This window comes from Rhipicephalus sanguineus, chromosome 4, assembly GCF_013339695.2.
Source record: "Rhipicephalus sanguineus isolate Rsan-2018 chromosome 4, BIME_Rsan_1.4, whole genome shotgun sequence".
Classification (NCBI taxonomy): Eukaryota; Metazoa; Arthropoda; class Arachnida; order Ixodida; family Ixodidae; genus Rhipicephalus; species Rhipicephalus sanguineus.
In genome coordinates this window covers 104,870,615-104,896,406 of record NC_051179.1, presented here as the reverse complement: position 1 = coordinate 104,896,406, position 25,792 = coordinate 104,870,615, and the positions used below count along the sequence as shown (strand labels likewise).

The window sequence follows — 25,792 nt, the reverse complement described above, 5'->3', positions numbered from 1 at the left end:
ATTGCTACTGCTTTGCTAGTAAGCGAATCCTACTTTATTTTTGCTTGAAAAATTCCCCCATCTCCCACCAAAGGGAACCATGTGGGGATGCGAAGCAGCGCATGGGCCAACTTAAAGTTCCGTTCATCACAGTAACCTTGCCCGATGTTAACGCGTCCTTGCAAGTGAGCACACCATGGATTCAGTGTAGTTGCTGTTGCTGTTACTCGTCCCGAGCTCTTGTTGGAGCACGCCGCGCGGGTTCATCGCGCGTCTACAGAATCTCGTTCCCCGACGCCATCACGTGATTGCTGAGAGAGTGTAAGGGGGAGAGGCCACAGCTTCTTACCCAGCCCCTTACACAGGCCCGAATGCGCTAGCGCGTGCCAGCACTCGCCAAGCTGGGACAGCATACGGCAGCCCGGGCCCCTAAGTGCTCTGCACGTATCATCATCAAGGCGGTCGAAGAACAAGACGAAGAAGACTTCTCCTTGGCGCTAGCGCGCGCTCAGATGGCTATGCTAGGTAGTAGAGAGCGGACGGTCGCCAATGGAACTACAGACGCTGCCCAGCGCAAAAGCTGCTTCGCATCTAAAATATCTTCCTGTCTCTCACTGATTGGTTATTAATATGGACAATATTATTATAGCCACAAAACTATGTAAAAGTCGATGATAATAATACTGCTCCAGCTATCGCGTCACTCCTTCGCTGTATTAGCGACACTTCAAGCATTTTCTGTGTCAGATATCTGGTTGCCCTGCTTAGCGAATGTGGTCGTCCATTCTGGCTTAGCGACGCAAAAAGTGTTCTAAAAGTGGCATAGTAGAGTTGTTTATTCGGTATCCTGCATGCGCATAATCGCTTCAGCCCTGATGTCCTTCCAGAGGTCCATGAAGGATGACTCCTTCTCGGCTTCCAGAATCCGACTCTCCATCTTCCGGAGCAGATCGGGTGTGAAGTAATCCTTCCAACCTCCGACTTTGCCAGTTCTCACGTACGCGTACTTATTCTCGTCCCCTTCGTGGCCTTCGATGCAGGTGACCTTCGCGCGCGAAAGTACCTCGTTCCATTGCGGGTTATCTTTACCGGTCAAGTCAACAACCACCACGTCGCGCATGTAACCGGGCTGCGATCTCTCCAGCAGTTTGTGAAGTAACGCATCGTCCTGCTCCAGAGAACGACCATACTGCTCACCGAGGAAGTACGCCACCCTCAGCACCACCTCGCGGGTGTTCTTCTTGAGCTCCTCGTAAGTCACGAAGAGCACATTCGGCTGCTTCCTCAATGCGTAGCCCGCTGCTACGTGTTCGAAGTAGTCGCCGTAGCCCAAGTGGCCACTTATGAAAGCATCGACGAAATCTTCGAACTTTCCGTTTTGGAATCCGAAGAGGCTCACGTTGGTCATCATGTGGTAGAAGGAGACGCAGATATCCCATGGATTGCGAGTAAGGTAGATGTACTTGCCTTCTTTGGTCATCGGGCGCTCGTCCAAGGCCAAGTGCGTAACGAATGTCCTCAGAGGTAGAGACGAGCTGAAGTTTTTGATGTCCATGTACTCGAGGAAGCGCCATTCTTTGGCGAACTCTTGGTACGTTGTCATCTGTTGTCCATTCCTGAGAATGAACTGGGTGATGTACAATAGCCAATGCGTTCCGCTCTTCGGAAACGTTGACTGTACGAAGTCTCCTTTCGTCGCTCTGAACTGGAGACTTTCTCTAAGCCTGTCAGGATTCAGTGCTATGCACCTAGGAACTCCGTCTATGATTTGGTAGGCTGGCTTTCTCCTCTACATCTTCGCCAGGTGCTTCTGAAAGCCGTAAAAAATAACATCAGCAAGGTATTATCAATGAAATATTTATGTAATTTACAGCATATATCTATTCTTATTCGGGAGCTTTTCTTGCTTTTTAAATGGCTTCTCTCCAAACCTCAATTCAAGTTAGTGCAATTGAACGGAATTTGTAAGGCGCCATCTGGGAAACGTTTTACCTTAAGTGTTCTTGAAATCAGTTTGTCATTTGAGAAGTTAGACGAAGTTTAACCGTTTTCTTAGTGTGCCACCAGCAGAGAAGCTTCAATGTCAGTGCCGAGATCAGTGTTTGCTTCTTCAAGAATCCGCAAGCGGAGTTCCTCCTGCGTCATCTCGTATGCAACGTACCCGAGAGCACGAATCCGGAAATGTCGAGGGACAGGCCGATGATGAACGACCGACGGGGCAATGATGACTGAATGCTTACATTTTCTGGGCACACCACTTAGTGTTTCTACAGGAACAGCTCAAGTGGTAAGTTAACACAAGCATTACTTTCTGTTCACAATGGCGTGATGCCATGTCGTGAAGCTATTGAGGACAGTGATAGCAACAGGGGCGCTGCTCTCGGGTGATCACTTTCGAAGATACTGTAACTGCTTCAAGATTTCACTAAACTAGCGCCGGACTCGTTCGGCCTCAATGAGCGGCCAGGCCACATTTCTTGCGCGCTGATGGTGAGCGGTGTGGACTTGAGACGCCGAACCAGTCCAGCAATATCCTCATAAAATGCCGCGATAGTGATTGCCCGAGATTACCACCGCAGGTATGTCGCCGGTATATCAATGGGGATAGTCGTCATTTTATAAATACATTTGAAACGTAAAGAATGCTATTTTCAGCACCCACTAAATGACACTGCTGGTCAACTGATTACCTTAAACATTTGGTGCTGTTACATTAGCGATACTCGGGCACCGCGACAATTCAAGATGAATCAGGCTTGAATGGTAACCCGAACCCATGACCACGAGCTGAGCAGCGCAACGGCACAGCGAATGCTTGTGCGATAAGAAAATTCTAATACAAAAGGATATCTTAAATAACGAAGGTAATGTTCGGTTGATGTTATGCATATAAGAAACGAAGCAGATATACGTGTTTACGTCTACTGGAAAAATTAAAATAGGAAAGCGTGCACTAAATCGCGGAAGGCATGAAAGAGCGAAGCTGGACAATTCTGAAGTCTATTCTGGTTGCTTCTAGGTTGCCGTTAGGCTTTAGCTAGCTGATGCTAGGTTGTTTCTGAGTTAGTTTTAGGTTGTTGCTAGGCTTTATATAGGTGATGCTAAGTTGTTTCTAGGTTGCTTCTAAGTTGTTGCTAGGCTTTAGCTAGGTGATTCTAGGTTGTTGCTAGGCTGTACTTCACAACACATGTTTGTCGGTGTGTTGAAGACAAGCTCATTAAGCAAACAACAAAAGGCATTAAAAATTCTCAAAATACCTGCCAGATCCAGTGAGAGATGTGCTCAAAAGCGAACAGTGGAGGATGGGCACCAATTCTTGTGTTTGTTTAAAATATCAAGGCGTCGTACAACAACAAATCCAAGAGAAAGCCTTTTTAATGCAAAGTTCCCGAGGACGCAAGCCATGTTCCATTATAGTATTAGTACTACTGGCATGATTATATCAATCGGATTTCTTCCGAAGGACAGTGTGGCAGCATGGAAGTAAGCAAATAAAGTACCTAAGTCAATATTAATGTCCAATCACAGCGTAGTAATTGCTACACTTTTTTTGCTTTACTAGAGAGAGAAAGGGATACACATTACACACACACACACACACACACACACACACACACACACACACACACACACACACACACACGCACACGCACACGCACACGCACACACACACACACACACACACACACACACACACACACACACACACACACACACACACACACACACACACACACACACACACACACAGTCCAGCGTATCACAGGCGGTCTCTTTTACTCCCTTATTCCCCTCTCCATGTGGAAGGTAGCAGGCTGGACGAAGTCTAGTTAAGCTACCTGCCTTTCATATATTCCTTCTTTCTCTCTTTCTCTCCGTTTTTTTGTTATTACACAACTCAAGAAGACAGGAGGCCCCGCCCAGATGACCGAAACGCGGCATTCTGGCGCCTCCGAAACTAAAGAAAGAGTCCGGATCATCTACACTGGGCAATGGTCTCCACCCGCAGCTTCACCGACCGTCCGGCTTATGAGATCAGTCCAGGACGCACGCTCATTGGTGCAGCCTTCTGTGCATCCACTTTTGAGGTGGAAACCCCGCTGTCTTCTAAAGTCTTACCCGACTATAGTTATTATTCTTAGAAGCAACAGCACCGAAGTAGCCAACAGTGTTTTCACGCGCGACGATCTCTTGAGCCCAATATTGAACATTAGTAATGCACTAAGAAATGAAACGTAGAGGAGCGCCTCCAAATAAAATATAATAAGGCGATAAAGTGTTGTCTGTTGAGCCTTAGATGCCTCATCAAAGCGAAAATTGGCCTTCGGCTTCGGCGGCGTAGGCGTCAACACGAATGACTCAAAAAATTATCACGTGATAAGTTCCCTATACGACATGGTACATCGCCAAAATTTGTGGTGTCATCATGACCTCACAGACCGCGACGTCAAATGATGACGTTATTAGATGGTACCGCCGCTTGGTCAAAGGTGCGCCGATCACGGAGGCAGTGCAAAACCACATTAGGTGCAGAAAGCTTCCGGAAACGGGTGGGGGAGGAAAATCAGATGGCTTTCGCCTTTCAGTCGTCTTAGGCGAATACATAAGGAACCCTGTGAGTTCTTGGAACTAAGCTCATAGAGAGTCGATATAAAACATCTTCCTCGAGGCGAAGGTCTCAGTTATAGCTCACCTGCTGATGGTTTGCAAGCACGATTTAACAGGATTAAAATGCGCTTCAATCCTCGACTGTTGTTGTAGCTTTGCGAAGATAGAGTGGCGTCGTGTGCTCCCTCTAGACCAACGTTTCCAGCGAGTTATGTCAGTCGTGTGTGGGGCCACCGGGACTTGATGATGCGCGCACACTTGCGTTGTAACAACATTTTTTTCGTGCCTCCCTTTCAAAGATTTGTGACAGCCAAGACCACTCAGTGTACGAGTTCGGCGAATGCATTCCTGAAAGCACCAGAACTGAAAGTTTGTTATCAGTGCTGCGTGATAGCGAGCATCGTTTCTCCATTTGATCTGACATTTTGTTACAATTGCTGTCGCAATAACGCGGTAGGCAAACGTAGCATTGTCATCTCAAGCACGCACTCCAAGCACGCAAAACAAAAGATGAAATATTTAGCATACTTCAGCGATCTCTCCGCGTACAAACTCATTTGCTGCGACAGCACAACGCTCATGCAGCCGACATAGCTGTATACTCGACAACAACTATTTTTCTCCGTCGGCACACAGCGTTGTGCGTCGTGGTAAATGTTGCCAGCTGTAGCCTCGGGAAAAAAGTACAAATATGGCGGTGAGGCAAGGCCTCGACGTCTCGACGTGGGAGACCTAAGGCCCGGTCGGCGAAAGCTCTGCAGGAGTTTCAATAATGTTGTTACCAACCAAATGGCACGAAGCTCAGTCTTCGCGGCGACACAATTTACGTAAATACTGGAAGTCGCCGAGGTGCATGATAACTGTATGAACCATAAAGAAATTCTATTTCAAATGAACATCTTCATCCAGCGATTATTAAATAGGACCTAGACATCACGTAAAGCTCCATTACATTCCAGACATATGGGAACCTTGGCAATTCTATATACATCACGTTGATATTGCTGGGTCTGCATCCACTCACCGGAGTCCTAAAATGCGCGATCGAAGTGCCGCATGCTCACGACCTACTAGGTCAACTTTTCCCTTAAAATGGCAGCTTTCGTATCAAGTGTGCACGCGTCCGCCGCAAACTTATGCTGGGCCGGGTGCACGTGTTCGACACCTGTGTGTGTTTACTCGCGCATTGAGGGAGTCTGCAGAGGTGCTATTTCGGTGATATTATATACACGGATTTTGTTTCCTGTCTATTAAGGTGAATCCAACAGGAATTTGGCAATTAGATTGTATCCGAGACAATTTGAAGTGGTCAATTTAATACTGTGAGTTTGTTCATGTTCTGAGTCACGCCTTGCAGAGCAACTTTGATTATATCTTTGCCCATGAAATCAACAAGACACGGCAGCACTTACCATGTGATCTGTGACCTCGTGATCCAACGCGATTGTAGATTGCACTGTACGTGCTGTGGCGCTACGTACCGGGGTCGGCGGAAGCGTTTGTGGCTTCTCGTTCACCGTTTGCGTTGTGTAGATAACTTTCCGTAGCTATCATTATGCATTATTACCAACTAAACCAGACAAGCTGTCTGGAAGGAAGGCCATAAAAAGCCTGGTTTTAATAAAAGAATCTTGGCTTTAAGTAATACACAATATTCGTAGCAGTGAGGATGTGTAGGCACCCTTTACTGTCCGTCGAGTACAATTCTGTAGAGAGCAGAGCTGAACACCTGCAAAATGTTCTGGCGGTGGTCTCTATCTGCAGACCGACCCCCGCCAGAGTGAGGAAGAGACAGAGAGAGAAAGAGACTGAGAGAAAGAGAGAGATGGCGGGGATGTTAACCAGATAGATGCGGGTATATAGTTTGCTGCCCTCTACTGGGGTTGGAAAATAAAGAGTTGGAAAGAGAAGGAAGAGAGAGAGAGAGAGAGAGATAATGCTATGCTCTGGACAGTACTTCACGTCAAATAAGGCCGTGCACGCGCTCCTGCGCTTCTTGCGCGATCCACCGGTCACTGTTGATGACTCGAACTGTAACGCTGTTTCTGTTTCTTCCCGGGGGGATAGGGGGTAATATAGAAAATATGTTCATGGCGCCTTTACTGGATGCCCGAATGCTTTGGCTTTGCACTTGTCACAATGTACATGTTCAAGTGTTTGTTGTGATGATGTAGAAATTCTTCATGCATTTTAAACGTGATGAATGAAGGCACCGTCGCAATATTCTTTAGCTTGACTTATAGTTTGTTTATAGCTTCGCAGTGGTCTCGGTCGATCATAGTGGCACACTCCTATGCTCTGCCTCGGTTAGAAAGGTTTCGGCAACGGTGGCTGAGCAAATCGCCATCGCCATAGCAATGAAGGACGCATCGCGTCCAATTGTCTTTACAGATTCGCGTTCCGCAGCTAGGGCTTTCGCCTCGGGCTCGATCTCGCGTGAGGCAGCGGTCATCCTCGGCTGCGAGGGGGCTGCCGGGTTTCACACCATAACATGGTTCCCGGCCCACATGGGTGCCAACGTACATCCCGATGTCCCCAACGCCAATGAGTTTGCCCATGACCGTGCGCGAGGTATCGCTCACCGCGGCGGTCCCGGCGGATTCGCAGGCGGGAACGCTGGAAGATACAGGGACTCGCTACTCACTTTCCACGATAACATGACTCATTATCATCTATCTCGGAGGGCTTTTTAAATGCGAAGCATTTCTTAGCGAACCTTTGGCACTTTGAGCGTTTCTATCTACGTATCTATCTATCTATCTATCTATCTATCTATCTATCTATCTATCTATCTATCTATCTATCTATCTATCTAGCCGCCACCTTCTGGATGTTCTCATGATCGCCCCCTTAGCTTGGTGTAGACCGAAATTGGCATGGGAGGGTAAGACGATTTGACGAATATGACTGTCGGGTCATGACATGAATAACGTGAAAATCCTGTCGAGTACGTCGTCAAACCCTTTGCTCCAGACACGTGTGGCAAATACCCGTTTACCATGGGCCGCAGTGTACGGGTATGCGCCACAGGTGACTGACAGTTTACCCAGGAACGGCGAGAACAGACATTACTAACTTAAATGCGAGAGCGTTAAGAAAAACCGTCATCGGCAGCGTTGACCCGACGAATGGAAAGGATGAAAATTGGTATCCCAGCAGGAATCGAACCCAGGCATTCTACGTGGCAATCAGGTATTCTACCACAGAGCCACGCCAGATCTATAAAGTGATTTGGAAAAACAGCGTATGAAGGCGTAATGTCGGTGCAACGTTAATTGTGGTTGTGGTGATGGCCATCTAATTTTGCAAGAAAGTAATAAACACTACATGATACTCCTACGATGTATACTCCTACGATACAGGCGTCATATCAGATTAATGTCGGTGGTTTCAGCGTTGGCTCCGCTTTTTTAGCAGTCTAATAAACATTGCATTTGTATTCCTATGATTCAGCAAGCTATATTGAAGCATTGCTCGACCCCGGAGGAATACATTAACGAAAGTTACGTGTGATATTCACATCAGCGCACCGTAATGTGCAGTTGGTCCGCAAGAACGACGCAGTGTTCTCTTCATTTCTTACGAGGCTGGGCAATGGCCTCGTGCTGACCGAGGATAATGTCAGATTGATTGACAGCCTCTTTGTACACTAGGATACGTAGACCACATACGCCCAGGTAGTCTACGAATACGACAAGCGCCATCCACTGATGTTGGTCTACGTAGCACTATCCAGGCCTACCGGCCTCGACGGCTTACATCGACAGACACTTTGCCGTCGAAATGACCGAGGCATTCACAATTTCCAACAGCTGTACTATACCTCATACTTCACCACACTTGGACCCCTCGTCACCGCTATCACGACTGGATCCGATGACAATCATGACCAGCTGCTGGTGCTTACTGATCACGGTGATGTTGACCGTGTTCAAGAACTGTCAAGAACTTCTTCCACACATGCACACGGGTTCGTGAAACGTGCGTGCGTTCTCCATCGTAAGGGACAAGTATAAGCACTACATATCTGCTTACCGCTTCTGGTGTTGGTAATACACATGTTGCCGTTGGTAGCATTACCCAACTGTAAACAGCTGGTATATAACACATATGCGGCTCTTCAACATAAAGGTGTACGTATAAAATTTATACGCATACATCTTGTAACGTTTCGCTCAGTAAAAAAAAATTACGCCACAGTCACCTTCCCGCCGCATGCTTCGCATAACACCGACCCCCAGGTACGTGAGATCTGCCGAATTTTCACTTCCTCATCCTAAGCTTACTCGACCGCAATCATCGGCCTTCAGGATGCTCCAAACGGGGTCCTTCCCTTGAGGGGCAGGTTCAGTCATTTCTCGCCCAACATCGAACCGCATTGTCCGGACTGCGGAGAGGCGTATTGCTCATTACCTCATAATGCTCTGGCAATGTCCTGCGTTACGTGACGCAGAGTTCAACAAAGAAGAGGACTGGGAGGAAGCCCTTAACAGCGGCGACCTCTTGGTTCAACTTCGGGCTGTCCAGAGGGCCTGCGAGAGGGCGGAGGGCCACGGTTTTCCGGTCCCTACGTGGGAGCGGCCCGCGACTGCTACGGATTCCCTCTAAAAGGGGGCGTTACAACGCAGTTCCCCAAGACCTGAATAAAGTTCTCTGTCTGTCTGTCTGTCTGTCTGTCTGTCTGTCCTCCTGTTGAGCTTTGGAGATGTCCAGCTGGGCGAAAAAAATGTGGTCTTGCCTGGTTTATGGCCCACAGTCAAGGGGGTTCCATGAGAGGGCATCGGCGAGGTTATTTAGACCCCCGGCGCGATGGCGCGCGTCGGTATCGTATTCTTGCAGCGTGATTATCCACCGGGCAAACTTGTTCTTTATTGTTGCTTGGAAAACATCCATGCTATTTGCGCCCAAAAAGATAATGTCGGAATTTATCATCGACACTCCATACCACTGCACGACATTCCACCTCATTAGAGTGATAATGGCGCTCGGTGTCTGGAAGTTTCCAGCTGGCATAAGCGACAACATGTTGTATGCCATCTGGATCGCGCTGCACTAGCATTGCCCTTAGACCAACTTGGCTGGCATCGGTGTGCACTTCGTTGGTCCAGTCATCATTAAAGTGACCCAATATTGGGCAGCAAGTGAGCTTTTGTTTCATCCGATTGAAAAACATTTTCTTGCAAGGCGCCCCATTCGAACCGTGCGTCCTTTTTAAGAAGACCGCTTGAGGGAGCTCCGTTCGAAGCTAAGTGAGGAATAAACCTTCGCAAATTCGAAGCCGTACCCGTAAATGACGGAACCTGTTTCAAGAAGGATGATGTGGGATACTTCGACACCGCAGCGATGCGCTCCGGGAGCGGCTGAATGCCGATAGGGGATATATTATGTCCAAGGTAAGAAATCTTGGGCAGTCCAAATTGGCACTTCTCTTGGTTTAAACGTCATCCTGCTTCATATAGTCTGTGTGGCACTCCGTCCATATTGCGAGAATATTCATCCTCTGTCTTGCCAACGACGAGGATGTCGTCCAAGTATACCATAGAGTTTCCTAAAATGACCTAGAGGGAACTCTGGCGCTGCGATCGTTCAGCCACCATGGGAATGATGGGTAGTACACGGATTTGCGTAGTCTTCGTGCTTGTGGGCTTCGAACGCACTTGTGGCTTTTTTTATTGCTATGTTTTGGTTTCCTTTCGGATAAAAGAATGGATCGTTGTGAACTTCGTGACCAGATTTGAATCGGTGAGCCTAAAGAAGTTAAAGTGGTGAAGTGAAACTGCTGATTTTTGCTGAACTTCGTTTTGCGACAAAGCGGATGCAGGCGACGCGGAGCCAAACGGAGCCGAAAGAACGAAGTTTAGACAAATCCGTGTACTACCCATGATTCCCATGCTGGCTGAAGCGCGATGCATTGCAGCTCCCATAGACACTAGCGCCAGAGTTCCCTCTAGTAAGTATTGTAGGAAACTCTATGAAGTATACCACACAGGTTTGATTATTCAGAGATTCTAGCACTGAATTCATCGCACGCTGAAATGTGCTAGGAGCCGTTCGCTGTCCAAACGGCATGAGATTCTACTCGTATACAAGCTCGAAAGAATGCGAAAGCTAGTCTTACATTTATCTTTCTCCGCGACCTTGATCTGCCAGTCACCTGCGCGTAAATCAAGGGACGAGAAGAACTTGCAGAGGCGTACTGTATCAACAGCGTCATCAATGCGAGGTAAAGGGTACGAGTCAGGCGTTGTACACTTGTTGAGCTGCCTGTAATCCACGCAAAAGCGCAACGATCCGTTTTTTTCCTAACAAGGACGACTGGCGCTGCCCACGGGCTCGATGACGGCCTAATAATGCCCGCGGCGAGCACTTCCTCTATTTGCTCTGCGATCACTACACGCTCTCGTTCAGCGTTTCTACGCAGTGATACGCATATTGGCGGATGGTAGCCCGTTGGTATATGATATAGCAGCAAATAGTTCCCGGTAGTTCTGCTGTATTGTTAGCGAACACTGGTTCATGGCGAGCTAGTATAGAAGATAGGGTAGGTGAAGTGGACTGCTCGGAAGGGAGGTCTTCATAAACAGGAAGAGCTGGAAGAACTTTAGTCCCCGCTGACGTCCGGACTGAAATGTCGAGCATGCCCACTGACATAGCAGTTCCTCCAAGTCCGCACAGTGGCGGTTGCGGCAACGGCCGTACAGTGTCCGGAGCGTGACGTCGGTGCAATACCGTCCGTTCCGCACCGGTATCAGCCAGTGCAGACAAGTCACCTATTCCCTCGACGTGGACTGACATCTGAGGAATTCGACAGGCCTGGTAATGCATTCGGGTCTGTGAAGGTTGACGGCACTCCTTGGCATTGTGGCCTGTTCGGTCGCACTTAAAGCATCCACGTCGTGTTGAGGGGGGCGGTGTACGTTCGGTCACTAATGTGTCGAAGATCAGACGATGGCGAGTCGACTGATGCTGCAATTCGACTGCCTTGTGAGCGAATACCTGGGGTGACGCTTCAGGTGACTGGGAAGATGGCAGCATGGGTGGAATCAATCAACCCATCAACGACGTACTGGCGGTTAGCTCGAGATATCCATGTAATGCCACAGTTTTTTAGAAACCTGAGCTCATCGTAGACGTATTGACGGACGTCTTCAGAGGGAGCCTGCCGACGCGATCGCATGCGCATGAAATGGTCGTCGTATGCAGAGGGAAGTGGGCTGAAGGCAGTGACGATCGCTGTAGTCCATTCGCTCCAGGAATTGTACTTATAGCCGTCGTATCGATGCCACGCCTTCGCGGAATCGCGCAGTCTGCGTTCGGCTAGCGATATCTTAACGTCGTCAGGCCAAGCGTATCGACGGGCCAACGAATTGATCACTTGCAGCCAGGCAGTGGGGTCCTGTTCCACGTCCCTGAATTCGGGAATTTCGTCGAAAGATGGCGAAGGCAATGCAATGCGTGCACAGGTTGCTGTGAAGGAGACGGTAGCGTCCTCAAAGCGCTTGGACAGAGTAGCAATGGCCTGCATAACCGCAGAGAAGTCGCTGGAGGTCGCAGGCGAGAGATCACGCCTGTCTTCTGGCAACGATACTGATGTTGCTTCAGTTGCGGTACCGGACGCGAAGTCCAAGGGAGCGTGTACGGCGTTCCTTGACGGTGAAGCGGTTTGTGAAGCCAAGCCAGTTGAGTCCTCGACCGGAGCTGCAATGACACCTGCAGACAGCGCGCTGGCTGGGATCCCCGCCGTGGCCAGGTCGGATGCCATGGCCGCGGTAGCAGAAGTGGGACGCTGAAAAGTGCGTCCGCTTCGTAGCACGGTTTCTGACTGCAGGTCGTCGCGCAGAGGTTTGTTGAGCGGCTGCGCCATTGTAATGTTGTTGTTGTTGTTGTTGTTCCTCAGACACTTGGCGCAACCCACTTAGGGGGATAGGCCATGAATCGGACGGTGCCTTTCTCAAAGATTGGATTCGCTTCTTGAAAGAAACGGTTTTAAAAATTAACATTTTATGCGTTACACATCACCAGTACAACTTCATAAAGCTTAAAGGGGAAAAACGAAACGAAAGAAAAAGGGCCAAAAATACCTATATATACAACTGTGATTAGAGAAAGAAACGCTCTAAAAATAAACTGAGCTATGTTACACCTAACATTCAAATCTTTTAGTCTCTCGTACGAAATTGCATACAGCGTCGAAAACACTCCTGTGGCTAAAACCAAGTACGGTAGCACCAAATGAAAGAACCACCGGAAGTGACAAATTTAATCCCATCTTTCGAAGGGGATCTTCTAGTATTCTTTTCCTTTGGATTTTAAACCTGCGGCACGTCAAAAAGAAGTGATCCAGAGATTCACTCTCCATGCAGTGAAGGCATAAAGGTGACTGAGCCAGACCAGACCCAGTAAACCATGAATGTCCATTAGATATCCATAGAATGCTAGTCTCGGGATATTCAGTACATCTTCTGGATATCTACATTTCTCCACATGACATTTCACGGATGTACTATAGATCATCTAAAATGCACCCGGATCACGCTCTCAGTACGTTGTATGGATATTAAGGCTGGATGTTCCGTACATTTAAAAGATGTTTTTCGAATAGGCAGCGCACAAAAGGGCAACAAATACGCACACATAAGACTCAAACACAAGCGCTGTGAGCGCTTGTGTTTGCGTCTTGTGTGTGCGTATTTGTTGCCCTTTTGTGCGCTGCCTATTCGAAAATCATGGCTCACCAACTAGCCCATCAGTACATATTAAAAGATGTTCATTCCTTAAACACGCATCCGCATGACGTCTAGCGGCTTGTGAGGTGCACTAATTATGGCTCTCAAAAACGAACGCTCGACAGACTGTAGGCCACAATACTTTTCGCTCACTTGAGTGCTAGTTATATGTACTGTTGTAACCTGAAAGTAACTGTTGCGAATCACTATTATGTAAATTTTAGTATTTATGATTTTGGAAGTAGGTGCAGGTGTCTCGGCATAAAAGAGCAGTTGTATTGTACTGCCTTCTATGGAGAGCACGCTGCATACCTCACATTGTTCCTTTTAGGTATATAGCACATAACACATCTGATAACACATCAAATGTGCAATACTCTTGCCAGGCTATTGCAATGTTTTGTTACACACAATGAGTACAATGCAATGCCCTGAAAGATTACTGCACATACAATCATAAGAGTGTTTCAATACTGGCGAAATGACAAGAGAATGAAGTGAGTCGAAAGCAACAAGGCAGTATCACATAAGTTTATAAGCAAAGCAATGCTGTAAACCATAAGAGTACTCTCAACGTGTAAGAACACAGGCTAAATGTCTAGAGAACGCAGATACACTAAAAAGAAATGAGGCAGTATGATAAAAGTGAACTGTGCACCAGCTGAAGACTGAAACCGAAACTCTCTGCCAGCAGTCCCAGCATAAGTCCATAAAAAACAGAAACTGTCCACCAGCAGTCCCAACATAAGTCCAGAAAAAACACACTGTCTGCCAGCAGTCCCAACATAAGTCCAGACAGGCTCCTTGGCCAAATTAGTGTGGTCTTGTGGGTCACAGGAGGGGCTACTTGATATGCTCAGTCCGATCGCTGTGTGCCTGGATTCAAGTAGAAAGGAAGGTAAAAAAAATAAAGCCGGTAGAGTAAAGGACTCGAGAGTTCATGAAACTGCTTGAACCAGAGAAACTTGTCGCATTGCTCTTTCCATTTTATGCATAAAGTGGCTCTCTTGCAAAACACATCAATGGAGCCCCAATTCTATGACTTTGAGGGGGCATCCAAAACTATCGTAAATTGAAAAAGTATTAAGATACGCAGAGACTGTCGGTCTTTCCCCCAAAAAATCTGACATGAAGGCGCACTGCTTCAAGAAAAGTAGGTTAAATTATTTGAAAAACATGACAGCTAAGTAATTAACTGGAGGAGGTGAAAGTTAAATATTATCCAATGTAATATGTCTTTTCTCCAGGATAAAATGAGTCAGGGCATTAACTGTACTGAAGAGTCAAGTACAAAGCTGAAACCTGCTACAAACGGCCTTCCATCAAGGGTGTCAAGTATGGTGTCATCATCATTAAATGGTGACTGAGAACATTTCTTGCAAGCTTGAGAACATTCATACTGGACACGACTAAGCCTTTTGTGTGATGCATTAGTTCCCAATCAGGTGCAAACAATGAAGCGCTGCTTTTATTAAAACTGCTAACATGAAAGGAAAGGTGTGTTATGCACTAAATACGGCTGCAAATGCTGGATTATATATATATATATATATATATATATATATATATATATATATATATATATATATATATATATATATATATATATATATATATATATATATATTATATATATATATAGGACAGACGATTACTTTTAGGGCTCGTTTTCTCTGCAAGACAATATATATATATATATATATATATATATATATATATATATATATATATATATATATATATATATATATAATATATATATATATATATATATATATATATATATATATATATATATATATAATATATATATATATATATATATATATATATATATATATATATATATATATATAATATATATATATATATATATATATATATATATATATATATATATATATATATATATATATATATATATATATAATCACATTTCCAAATACCAGCTTGCACACAACCTCGATGAGGTCCGTGTAGATTGTTTGGGTAACAGCCTTTGAATAAGCATGCGATCAAGCAGTATTCAGGAGCGAATTAAGGAACTGGGTCGCTGACTGCAATGAACTGCAAGAGAATTTCCCCATTCCATGAAGGCAAACTGTACTTTTCCCTTCTCTAATTCTCAATATAGGAGCTAATCAGTTCACCTAGCCGGTATCACTACCTTACGGGGGCCCTGCAACACTTTTTGAGCATGATCAGAAAGCACTGCAAATAGGTAGTCGAGGCTCCCGAGAACACACAAGCCAAATATTATAGCGCAGCACGAGCCCTGGATTGTACAATAAATTCTCAAAGTCACCTAAACATTGCTCCCTCTTCTCTCGACAAATGATGTGTTAGTCCACAAATCATAGCGTGTTTGTGCACAGTTCCACCATTGGCTGATTTGAGCACGGCGCTTATTCCAACTAAGCTTTGGCATGCTAGGGAAAGAGACAACAAGCAAGCGCACACAGCTAAACAAATAAAAAACAGAACTACAGTTGCGACATACCACGAAAAACAACGCTAACAAATGCACAGTACTACAAAAGGACACGCTAAACTAAGCTTATCATGGCTACTCTGGCAGCTACAAACCATTACATCAAGGAAACTACAGTGTTAAGGAAACGAAGCAGAAGTAATGATGTCGATATCACCGAGACATGCACGGCGATACAGAACTGTGCGTTTAGGAAAACGCGACTGCGAAAATAAACAAAAACATTTATTCACGCAATACACAACGGCCTTATTCACTAAAGGAAACCATAAGAGAACGTACCTTTGCTGGCCAATGGCGCACTGCCGAGGCGACCGGAGTTCAGAAACTCTTCTACCGTTCTTATTGTACGCGACACAGCCAGAGAACATCCACCACACAACACCCAACAGCGGTCAACGTAAGTACACATACGTCAGATAAAAAGCGGCGGACAAACGTCGCTGCTGGCAGCGTTGGCCCTGGCAGGACCAAACCTCAATATCAAACCACGACTGGTCCAAACATGTGCGCAATGCGCAATGTGCGTACATGTGCGAAAGAAAACGTGATGGCGATGGCGGTGACGGGGACGATGTCGACGCGTGTCACAACCTCAGTGGTCACAACAATGGTCACAACTTAGGGAAAGGTTACGTACAAATTCATGCTTTGTATTGCCGCTAATTTTAATTTCAAAGTAACTGTACTAAGTTTTTACAAAAGTAATGCTTTTTTTGTACAAACCATGGCGGCCATGACGTATTTTGCGTTGCGAACGGAAGTAAGCATAGCCTCTGAGACTTAAAATGTAGGCTTCAAGATGTGGGCCGGGATCAACAAATATCACTCTCCCGTTAGAACGGGCGTCCGTGGATGGCCAGATAACATCACAAAAATAACACAAATGAAATGCACCGATGGTACAGTGTGCACAACTCATACCGCACCGACAGACAAGGCACCTTGCGGCGCAGAGCCGCAACCATGGTGCAGGGAGCATGGCCTCCGAGATTGGCACGCGCGTGCACCGCCGGTTAATGTCGGAGGCCACGCAGAAAGGAAAACCAAAAAGGGACGGGAAAAAAAAAAACCGCGAGCCGCCCAGAGGTGGGGGAACACGCAGCGCGCGCCTTTGGCAGCGTTGAGGAGCAGACGACAGCGGTGTTTTCATCAGCAAACGCCCAATTTATTCCGTTCTTTTTCTTTCTCTTTTGTTGCATCCTTTTCTGCGAGCTAACGCGAGGAATTAATGCCAGACTTCAGTGGATGCGCCGATCTAGTGTCGTTGAAACATTCGTTGATTATTTCTAATCCCTTGAAGGTCGGTGTTTTGTGAAAAATAAGCACAAATGTGCACCGTCTGTCACTGACGTCCAAAATGCGTCCATCGTTCACACAGCGTACATGTGCATTGTACGTCCATTACAATAAGCCTTTGTATATCTTTTAGACGTCCACATTGCGCAGAGCGAAAATTGGACATCTTTCAGACGCAAATAAGACGTCTTCTTTCGTCCTAGATGTTTGGATTATACCGCTACGTACCATGGACATTCGTGGTTTACTGGGGACCTGTGAAGGTAAAAGTTCAGTGGGGGGACTCGACATCGTAACCTTGTAACTGAGATTTCTTCCTTTCTAGAGGAACACCATCTGCTCTTCCAAGGAAACTTCAGTTGCGGGAAGTCTGATGAAAACAACGGAGATTTGTCGAAGTGATTGGACCTTGTAAGCTTTTCAAATCTCGCTGCAGTGACATATGCCGACGTCGGCAAAATAGACATAACAGGGCCATCGAGGGATGATACTGCAAGTGAATCCGCATATATATTGAGTATCAAACCTTTGTGGCCAGGTACCCACACTAATCGGATAAGCCGTAAGTGTCTTGGAATTAGCGAATAGAATGTCTCTAAGGTACTTGACAAATTTGGTGCTCTTAAGGAAGAACAGACAGAGAGGCAGTCAGTTAGAATAACCGCTTCCGACAGGCACTGAGGCAATTTACGCAATGCTAAGACTATAGCCAGCAATTCAGCCTGGAAAATAGGTGTATAGTCAGGTAACCGAATTGAGAAAGACCAATCTAGAGAGAATGATGCGATTCCCACCCCTGCCTTTTCTTCGCAAACGGAAGCATCAGTCGCTATCACAATGTTTGTTTCCAGATTGGCCAAATGATCTTCCAAAATGCCGTTTAGATATCGATATGGTAACTGTTTAGCATTCTGTGGATATATGTCGTCAAATTCAATCCTAATCATTTCTACAGTGCTGAGTATAAGTACTTCATAGAGTTGAACTTTTAATGGGTCCAAAAGTCTTTGTGTAAAAATGACTTGGGGGAAGCGTAATCTAGACCATTGGCGGTTAAAGAATGAGGCCGGCTGATTAATGAAAACATACTGGGACCTCCTCTGTGGAGACGCATAAATTTTTAAGAATGTTCGTACTGTTAGAATATGAAACCTTTTGATAAGAGAGGGCAGTCGTGATTCTTCGTATACAATATTGTTTGCGACAAATTTAGGAAGCCCAAGGCATAATCGTAATGATTCACGTTCTAAAAGAACTAGTGGTCGAACTTTGTAGGCTGGAGCACCAGAAAACAAAACGCAGCCGAATTCTAATATCGGTCGAATGTACATACAATAAATCATAAGAAGCACATCTCTGCGTAAACCTGCGCGCTTGTTGCTGAGCCTGCGTAGCATACCTACTGCGCGTGCTCCCTTAACAGCCATGTTTTCTATATGGGGACTCCAGTTAAGTTTTTCGGTGTAGGTTACCCCTAAATACCTAACTGCCTCTACCTGGGGTATGATGTCTTGTTGGTAAAGTAAAGAAATTTGCACTGGAGCACTTTGTGTGAACACTACAATGGCACTTTATTGATATTGAGTGATAAGTTAATGGCCTCCAGCCATGTTTCCAGTCTGTTCATATATGCCTGCAGAATTTGGTATAGTGTGTGAATGTCTGCTGATGTAGCAAAAAATGCGATGTCATCGGCATACACGTACACCTGTACATCCTGTTGTATGGGAATGGTACATAGCAGAATATTAAACAATAACGGTGACAATACAGACCCTTGTGGGAGACCTCTAGTTTGTTTATATTTTGAAGAAGCCACACCGGATTGCGAGCAATAAAATTCTCTATCACTTAAGAATGCATAGATCCACGCTACAAAGTATTGTGGCAGACCTAAGTTCTGGAGTGAATGTATAAGTTTCACATGCTCCACACTGTCGTAAGCTTTTATTATATCTAATGTTACTAAAGCGCAATATTGTTTCTCATATCGAGCAAGTTGTATTCTACTTTCTAGGTCGATGTGCGCACACCAAATGGAGCAGCCACGCCTGAATCCAATTTGGCATGGGCTCAATATCATGTTGTCATTCAACCAATTGTCTATCCGAATGTGTAAGATTCTTTCAATGAGTTTTACTAGATTCGATGTGAGAGATATAGGCCTGATATTATCTAAGGTAAGTCCAGCGCCTTGCTTTTTCAATAATGGAATTACTTTCGCAACTCTCCAATCCGGTGGAATCCATGAATTTCTGATTGAGTAATTAACAATTTCGAGCAGTCCAATGGGGTGAATTTTATGTAATTTTTTTATAACCGACGTGGTCATGCCATCTGGACCTGGCGCGGAATTAGGCAGCGTTCTTATTACATTTGCTAGTTCTGCAACTGTGACCTCTTCAAAATCCTCTCCCCGATCAGGAGACTGGGAGGGGTATAATAAAACAGTCGTAAAGCGATTTTCTAATCCCTTACCTATATCTTCGAGAAAATTCTTCAGTTCACTTGGCGTTGATACAACAGATTCCATGTTTTTCAGTTCAGGAAGAACTTTCTTGGTTCTTAGGAAGTGAAATAATGTTTTTCTATTGGCAGTCTTTGAAAGAAACTCTAACCGTTCACTCTCATATCTGTCCTTCGCATTGGCTACTGTTCTCTTAAAAACAGCGGCCGCATATTTATAATCACTCCAGTTACGAGGGCACTGGTTGAAAAGTAATTATTTCCATGCAGCTTTTCTCAACCTATAATCACGCGAACATTCCGCATTCCACCAAGGGTTAGTGGATCCACTTTTCGTGACCTGAATGGTAAATTTAGAATGATTTAACGAGTCTTTTAAGATGTCGCTTAATCTGATGGCATCGAGTTCCCTATCATCTGTTCGGTTAGATAAAGCCGCGCGTATTAGTTTTTCAAACGTTTTGAAATTTACATGCGTAACCGATGGCCTTGTTACAGAAGTTACCGGGCATACAACCTCAAACAGTACAGGCATATGATCGCTACTTGTGCCTGAATTTATAGCAGACCACGTTGAGATGGACATAGTAAAACTAGAAAAAGTCAGATCGATCGCAGAATAAGACTGATTACACATAAAAGTAGGTGTTTTGGTGTTAATACACGCAAAGTTATTCTTAGCAGCCCAATCCCATAGACGCTTCCCGTTCAAGTCAGTTCTGAAACCCCATGAAATATGATGAGAGTTGAAATCCCCCACTAATACTATATCTTTTCGGCAATATGAAATTACGGCATCTAGCACGGCAGAATTCTGTACACCCGCTGGAAAATATGCATTAATTAATGAAAATGGAAGGTATCCCGGGAGAGTTATGTCTAAAGCTAAAATTTCACTTTCTGAAGTCATAGACTGATATGTAACTTTAGCTCTATGAGCGATCTTAGCAGAAATAAATATTGCCAAACCGCCACCCCGAGTGGGGCGGTCTAAGCGAAATGATCGGTAATTTTTTGAAATCAGACACAGAGGCAGCACCCGTTCCTGAACCTGCTGTTTCGTTTTCTCAAAATTATGGCACTTGCCCACTCTGGGGCTTTGGCCAGGACTCCGTGTCGTATCTTCTCTCTGATAACTTCAAGAATGCATAATAATAATATTAAAAAACTAAATTAAAGAAAAAGTTGTTCTATTACGTACCTCTTCTTCCTCGCCACCCAGCCCGTACCCCGCAGCTGCCGTGCCGCTCTTCATTACCACACACACACACATATATATATATATATATATATATATATATATATATATATATATATATATATATATATATATATATGGCCAGTTGGCGCGCGTGACGGTGCAAGTTGTAGCGAGCGCGGGCTAAGAAACCGCCGTCAACTTATCGGCCTACCGCTGCAACGGAGCCGCCGAGTCGCGGCCGCAGCTAATTTCGTTCGCTCAAACCACGGCTGAGGGCAGCATTCTCGCGGCAGGCGAATGCGCTAGTCACGTGGTTCTTTTTGTATTTCGCGGGCTTTCTTTGCAGCTTGGAAAAAGTGGTATACGTGAGACTTTCTTTATCGCAAATAATGGAATTGGGGCTTCTGAAGACGCTCTCCAACTTTGCAAGACGCATTTCTTGCCTACAGTCAATATTTAGCAATTTAATTAAATGATGCCTATTAACAAATTAGTTAATTACCAAACAAAAATTGTCTGTAGTGCGCAAAGTGGCTGTCAGTAATTTGCAAGTAATTTCACTCGCCTGCCTCTAATATTCTATTTTCAAACCCTTGGCTAAAGATAGCTGGGACAACCTGTATATATATATATGGGTCATTCCATGGCGCTCGCCCATCGCAGATATTGATGATAAAATTTGTGCCTTTTTCCTGTGCCATGTGGAGTATTGTGGCATTTGCTCGAAAACAATTTTGACGATCATGGCGCCCCCTCGAAGTTCGCTTGTATTTATTAAACTGTGCTTAATAGAAAAATGTGTATAAAATCTATTTTTGTGTGTTGAGCTTCAAAACCACGCTTGCGCTATCGCAGAGGTTCTGTTTAGTTGTCCTATTCATTAATTCCGAATTTTTTGTATTTCACTACCAGCTGCGTATCTTCAAAAACTACGAAAATCTTCAAAGTTCGTGATTTTTTCTTGAGCTATCTGGAGCTACCCTTACCAATCTTAATAACAGTATGATTTTCAAGAAAGTGTATTTTAGTACAAAAATATTTAGGGGCAAAATAGACTTCAAATCTTTCCGAAAAAAATTGTGAAATTAGAAAAAATGTGTGATTTGTCGCATGTTTGACCGTATTTTTCATACTGATGCGGTCCAAGTAAAAATCCTCGTCAAGCGGCGTTTGATAGTAGACCACATCGCTAAGTAATGAAGAAAGTCTAACCAAATCATTTTTTTAAGGAAGAAAATAATTTTTGAATTTGGCTCTCCGAACGCGTCCTGCATTTCTTTTTCTTGGCGCTTCGCCGCAAAGCACGTGGTCGCCCTTGCAGCTGACACTTGTCACAGGCAGTGGCAAGATGCGAGATATATGTCAGTGGCTCGTGAGTGGTCGAAAGTCTTGTCGCGTTGGTGTCAGGGCGAGGAGTAATGAATTCGCGTTACAACGTGAGCTTGCTTGGCGGGCCCAATGGGAAGTATGGACGCCCGAGAGCAGCCTATGGCGTCGTTGGCACAATGTGCTAGAGGGCCGTCGACACAACTAGCATACACATACTGAAAGAAATAATGCACATTGTATACACTTGTTTGTCTGGGTATACGTATTGTGCAGACGGCCCTCTAGCACCATTGGCCTTTGTCGCGTTTTAGATATTCGTACTGTCGAATTATTCGATTAGGTAGTATTCGATTCGAATTCGAAACTCGAATATTCGCACACCCCTAGTACTAAACCTGCCCACACTAAAGTCTTGAAGGACGTGGCTGTCGGCCATAAATATAAAGACAGCAGTTCTGCCTCAGATTCTCGAGTTATTCAGAGAAAAGGAAAAAAAGTGGGAAATTCAAGACAGAGTTTGCTGCCTGATTTTTGACAAGATTTCATTAAAAAGAAATCTGCAGTATGACCCTAAGGAAGACATCATACATGAATGTGTTGACAGTGCCAGAGAAAGAACAAATGGCACAGCGAGCACTGCAGCACTTGTGTTGGTCTCTGGGATAGCGAAGAAATGGATACAGCCACTTGCCTTTTTCACCGGAGAGGGGACAGTTCGCACAGAGCCCCTTTTAATGTCATTGAAAAAGCTAATCATTGAGCTAAAGGCATGTGGCCGCTTCGTCAAAGCATTGGTTTGTGACCAGGGTAGCAGCAATTGCATTATTGCAAGGACAGTGGGTGTGAGCGCTGACAGGCCTTTCTTTATTACTGATAAAGAGAAGATTTCCTTCATTTTTGACGTCCCCTACCTGTTGAAATGTATGAGGAATAATCTGAGGAAGCATGATATTCCTATTGGTAATAAGGTTGCTTCCTGGGGGCATATTAAGACTTTGTATGAATCAGCACATCACCTGAAACTAAAATACCTGCCCAAACTCGCTGAGGGCACATCTATGAAAGTACATTTGGTAATATGAAAGTAAAGTGGGCCTCTCAGGCGCTCAGCAACAGTGCCTATCTAGCAATAGAAGCATTCATAGCATTAATGTTCTACCACCAGAAGCCACAAGCACGGCGGAGTTTGTTGAGAAAATAGATCAGTTTTTTATTCATTGAACAGTTCTTGTGTAAAGATAACTGAGAGAAAAAAATGTATGCAATTAATACTTCTACAGGGCACATTGAATTGTTGAATTCTTGCATTGCATGTATTAAATCTTGAAAATTCAAAGCACCTAGGCAACCAAGAACCATTCAGGGCTGGCAGGTGACGATTAAAGCGGTTTTTATGCTGTGGGCAGATCTGCAGGAATCCTATAACTTCAAATTTTTGCTCGCTCGTCGTCTGAATCAGGATCCCTCGGAGAACTTGTTTGGGATCGTTCGGCAGCAGCATGGCTGTAACGTGTCTCCAAACACATTTCAGTTCACTGCCGGTCTCAGGCATATCATTCTCGGGAAGCTCTTCAAGCTTTCAGATGGCAGCAACTGCGAAGCAGATAAGGCTGTTCTTCTAACTGAGCTAAAGAAATTAAGACTCGATCAAGAAAGTCCTACTGTGGCCAACACCTTCAGCTCAAACCTCTCAGACACCGAAGGCACTGAAGAACCACCAGATGTACTTGAATCAAACATAGTTTGTTACGTGTCAGGATATCTAGTACAAGCATTTCTGAAAAAAGCACCATGTTCACAGCGCAAGGATCTCTTGAAAGACAAAGGCCAAGATTTGTCTTCACCAAACCAAATCTCCATGATGTTCAAAGCAGTGGAGGTGCAGGACAAGACTCTAGGTAATTGAACAGTGCCCACAGAAGCAGCTTTTAATTTTGTCAGAAAATTGGAAAAAGCATTATCTGTTCAAATAGGTGCTGCAGCACACTTGAGAGGGGTGTCAGAGAAACTGCTTCGTATTATGATGAAGGTGACTAATCGCCCATTTTGCAGTGCTCACTGTCGCAAATTGTTTCTGCAAATGTTTGTACATATTAGGATTCTGTGGTATTCGGAATTCAAAAACAGAGAATTAGGCCAGGCAAAGACTTGGAAGTCTGCTGCAAAAATTGACTTAGCAGTTGAAGACTATTGTTTGTGTGCTCATCTACTGCTGTGTTATAATTGTTCTAAGCAAAAAGGATAAGCAATCCAAGGAGCTCGTGACTTGGTTGTACAATTTTACTTGTTGTCTATTGTTTATAAGCAATGTACTGATATTTCCTACAGTATTGTTGTCACCATGAAGTGTTTGTTATGTATCTGTGTTGTGAATTAAGCATGTGGTTGCGGTTACTTACAATGTGGGAACGCACAGAATGATTAGACAATACCTATTAATTTCTGGGCACTTGCCGTGCTGTCAAGTGGGCTCTTAACCAAGAAAGGTTGGAATTTTCCCAGCCCACTTGTCTGCGGTCAGCTGCAAGCTGAAACAAATTTTGTGCTACTCCGAGCCATTACTCGCCTCTTTGGTCACAACTTAGCCGATTGCCTCTGCAGAGAGAAACTAGACGTTACGATAATTTTTCATCCAGGGCAAATTTATTTAAATAAATAGGTTCGCTCCACCAGTTAAAATAGTTTTGAATCCATAAAAATTTAATATATTCATTGTTTTTGGAGAATTACGCACTGAAACCACTATGCGATTATGACGCGCATCATAGTGGGTTCTCCGCATCAGTTTTGACCACCTGGGGTTCTTTAATGTGCACCTTAATCTAAGTACACGTGTTTTCGGCTTTCGCATCCCACCAAAATGCCCGTCACGGCGGTCGCATCTGTTTTGTCGCCTAGTTTTCCTAGGCGATAAAACAAAACAAATGCGGCCGTCGTGGAGGGAATTCACACCCACTTCCTCGCATTTACCAGCGCGGTAAATCCTTACCTGCTATGCTAAACTTGTCAAGCAACACAAAAGGTCGAGAGAAGGCAGCCAGTGAGTTTTGCGCTGCAAGCTATCGTATTCTGTCCGAAAAGCTACCGGCTAGGTGATGTCCCAAAGAGGCTGCATAAAACTGGCACGAGGAAATAGGGAAATAATTATAGTGTACACGAGCGTATACATACGTTTCGTAGCTCACACTCTAAGAAAAGATCGAGTAAAAAGGGCGTCTTTTTGTCCCACAACAATAATCGTAATTTATTTTGCCTTCCTTTCCTTGCACTATCGCCGCGCGCCCGGCACTTTCTGGTCACGAACGACATGCGTGCTATCAGCGTGACATAGCATTCTTGGAAGGAAAGTGGCCAGCGCCGAGTTTTCAAGAAAGGAAACGCAAGCAAGCCAGATGACGATTATTGTTGTGGGACAAAAAGACGCCCTTTTTACCCGATCTTTTCTTAGAGTGCAGGTCTTTTTGCTCGTGCGTTCGCGCTTTATGAGCTACTGCTTCACAATGTAACCGCGTTGTTTGCTTGTGTGAACGCTCAGTGGTGTATTTTGCCTTGTAATGATTTATGAATATGTAATAAAACATTATCAAGCTTACACATCGCCAGTGTTGCGTGCGTTAATGCCAGTTGAGGCATTGGCGTCTCCTGGCACCTTCGTAGCATTTCACACAGTTGGGGCACGGAATACACACGAAA

At 44.9% G+C, this 25,792-nt stretch overlaps 1 protein-coding gene across 1 annotated transcript; it reads right to left on the bottom strand.

The window, feature by feature from the left end:
• Positions 1-814: 814 nt before the first annotated feature.
• Positions 815-1,582, bottom strand: LOC119391467 (sulfotransferase ssu-1-like). The gene has a single exon (XM_037659146.1). It carries the CDS (start codon positions 1,580-1,582, stop codon positions 815-817), a length of 768 nt encoding a protein of 255 aa, XP_037515074.1.
• Between the last annotated feature and the right edge of the window lie 24,210 nt (positions 1,583-25,792).

What these genes read in the sequence shown, in the direction of transcription:
- LOC119391467 (XM_037659146.1), bottom strand. Translation starts at nt 1,582, where the DNA reads ATGACAACGTACCAAGAGTTCGCCAAAGAATGGCGCTTCCTCGAGTAC.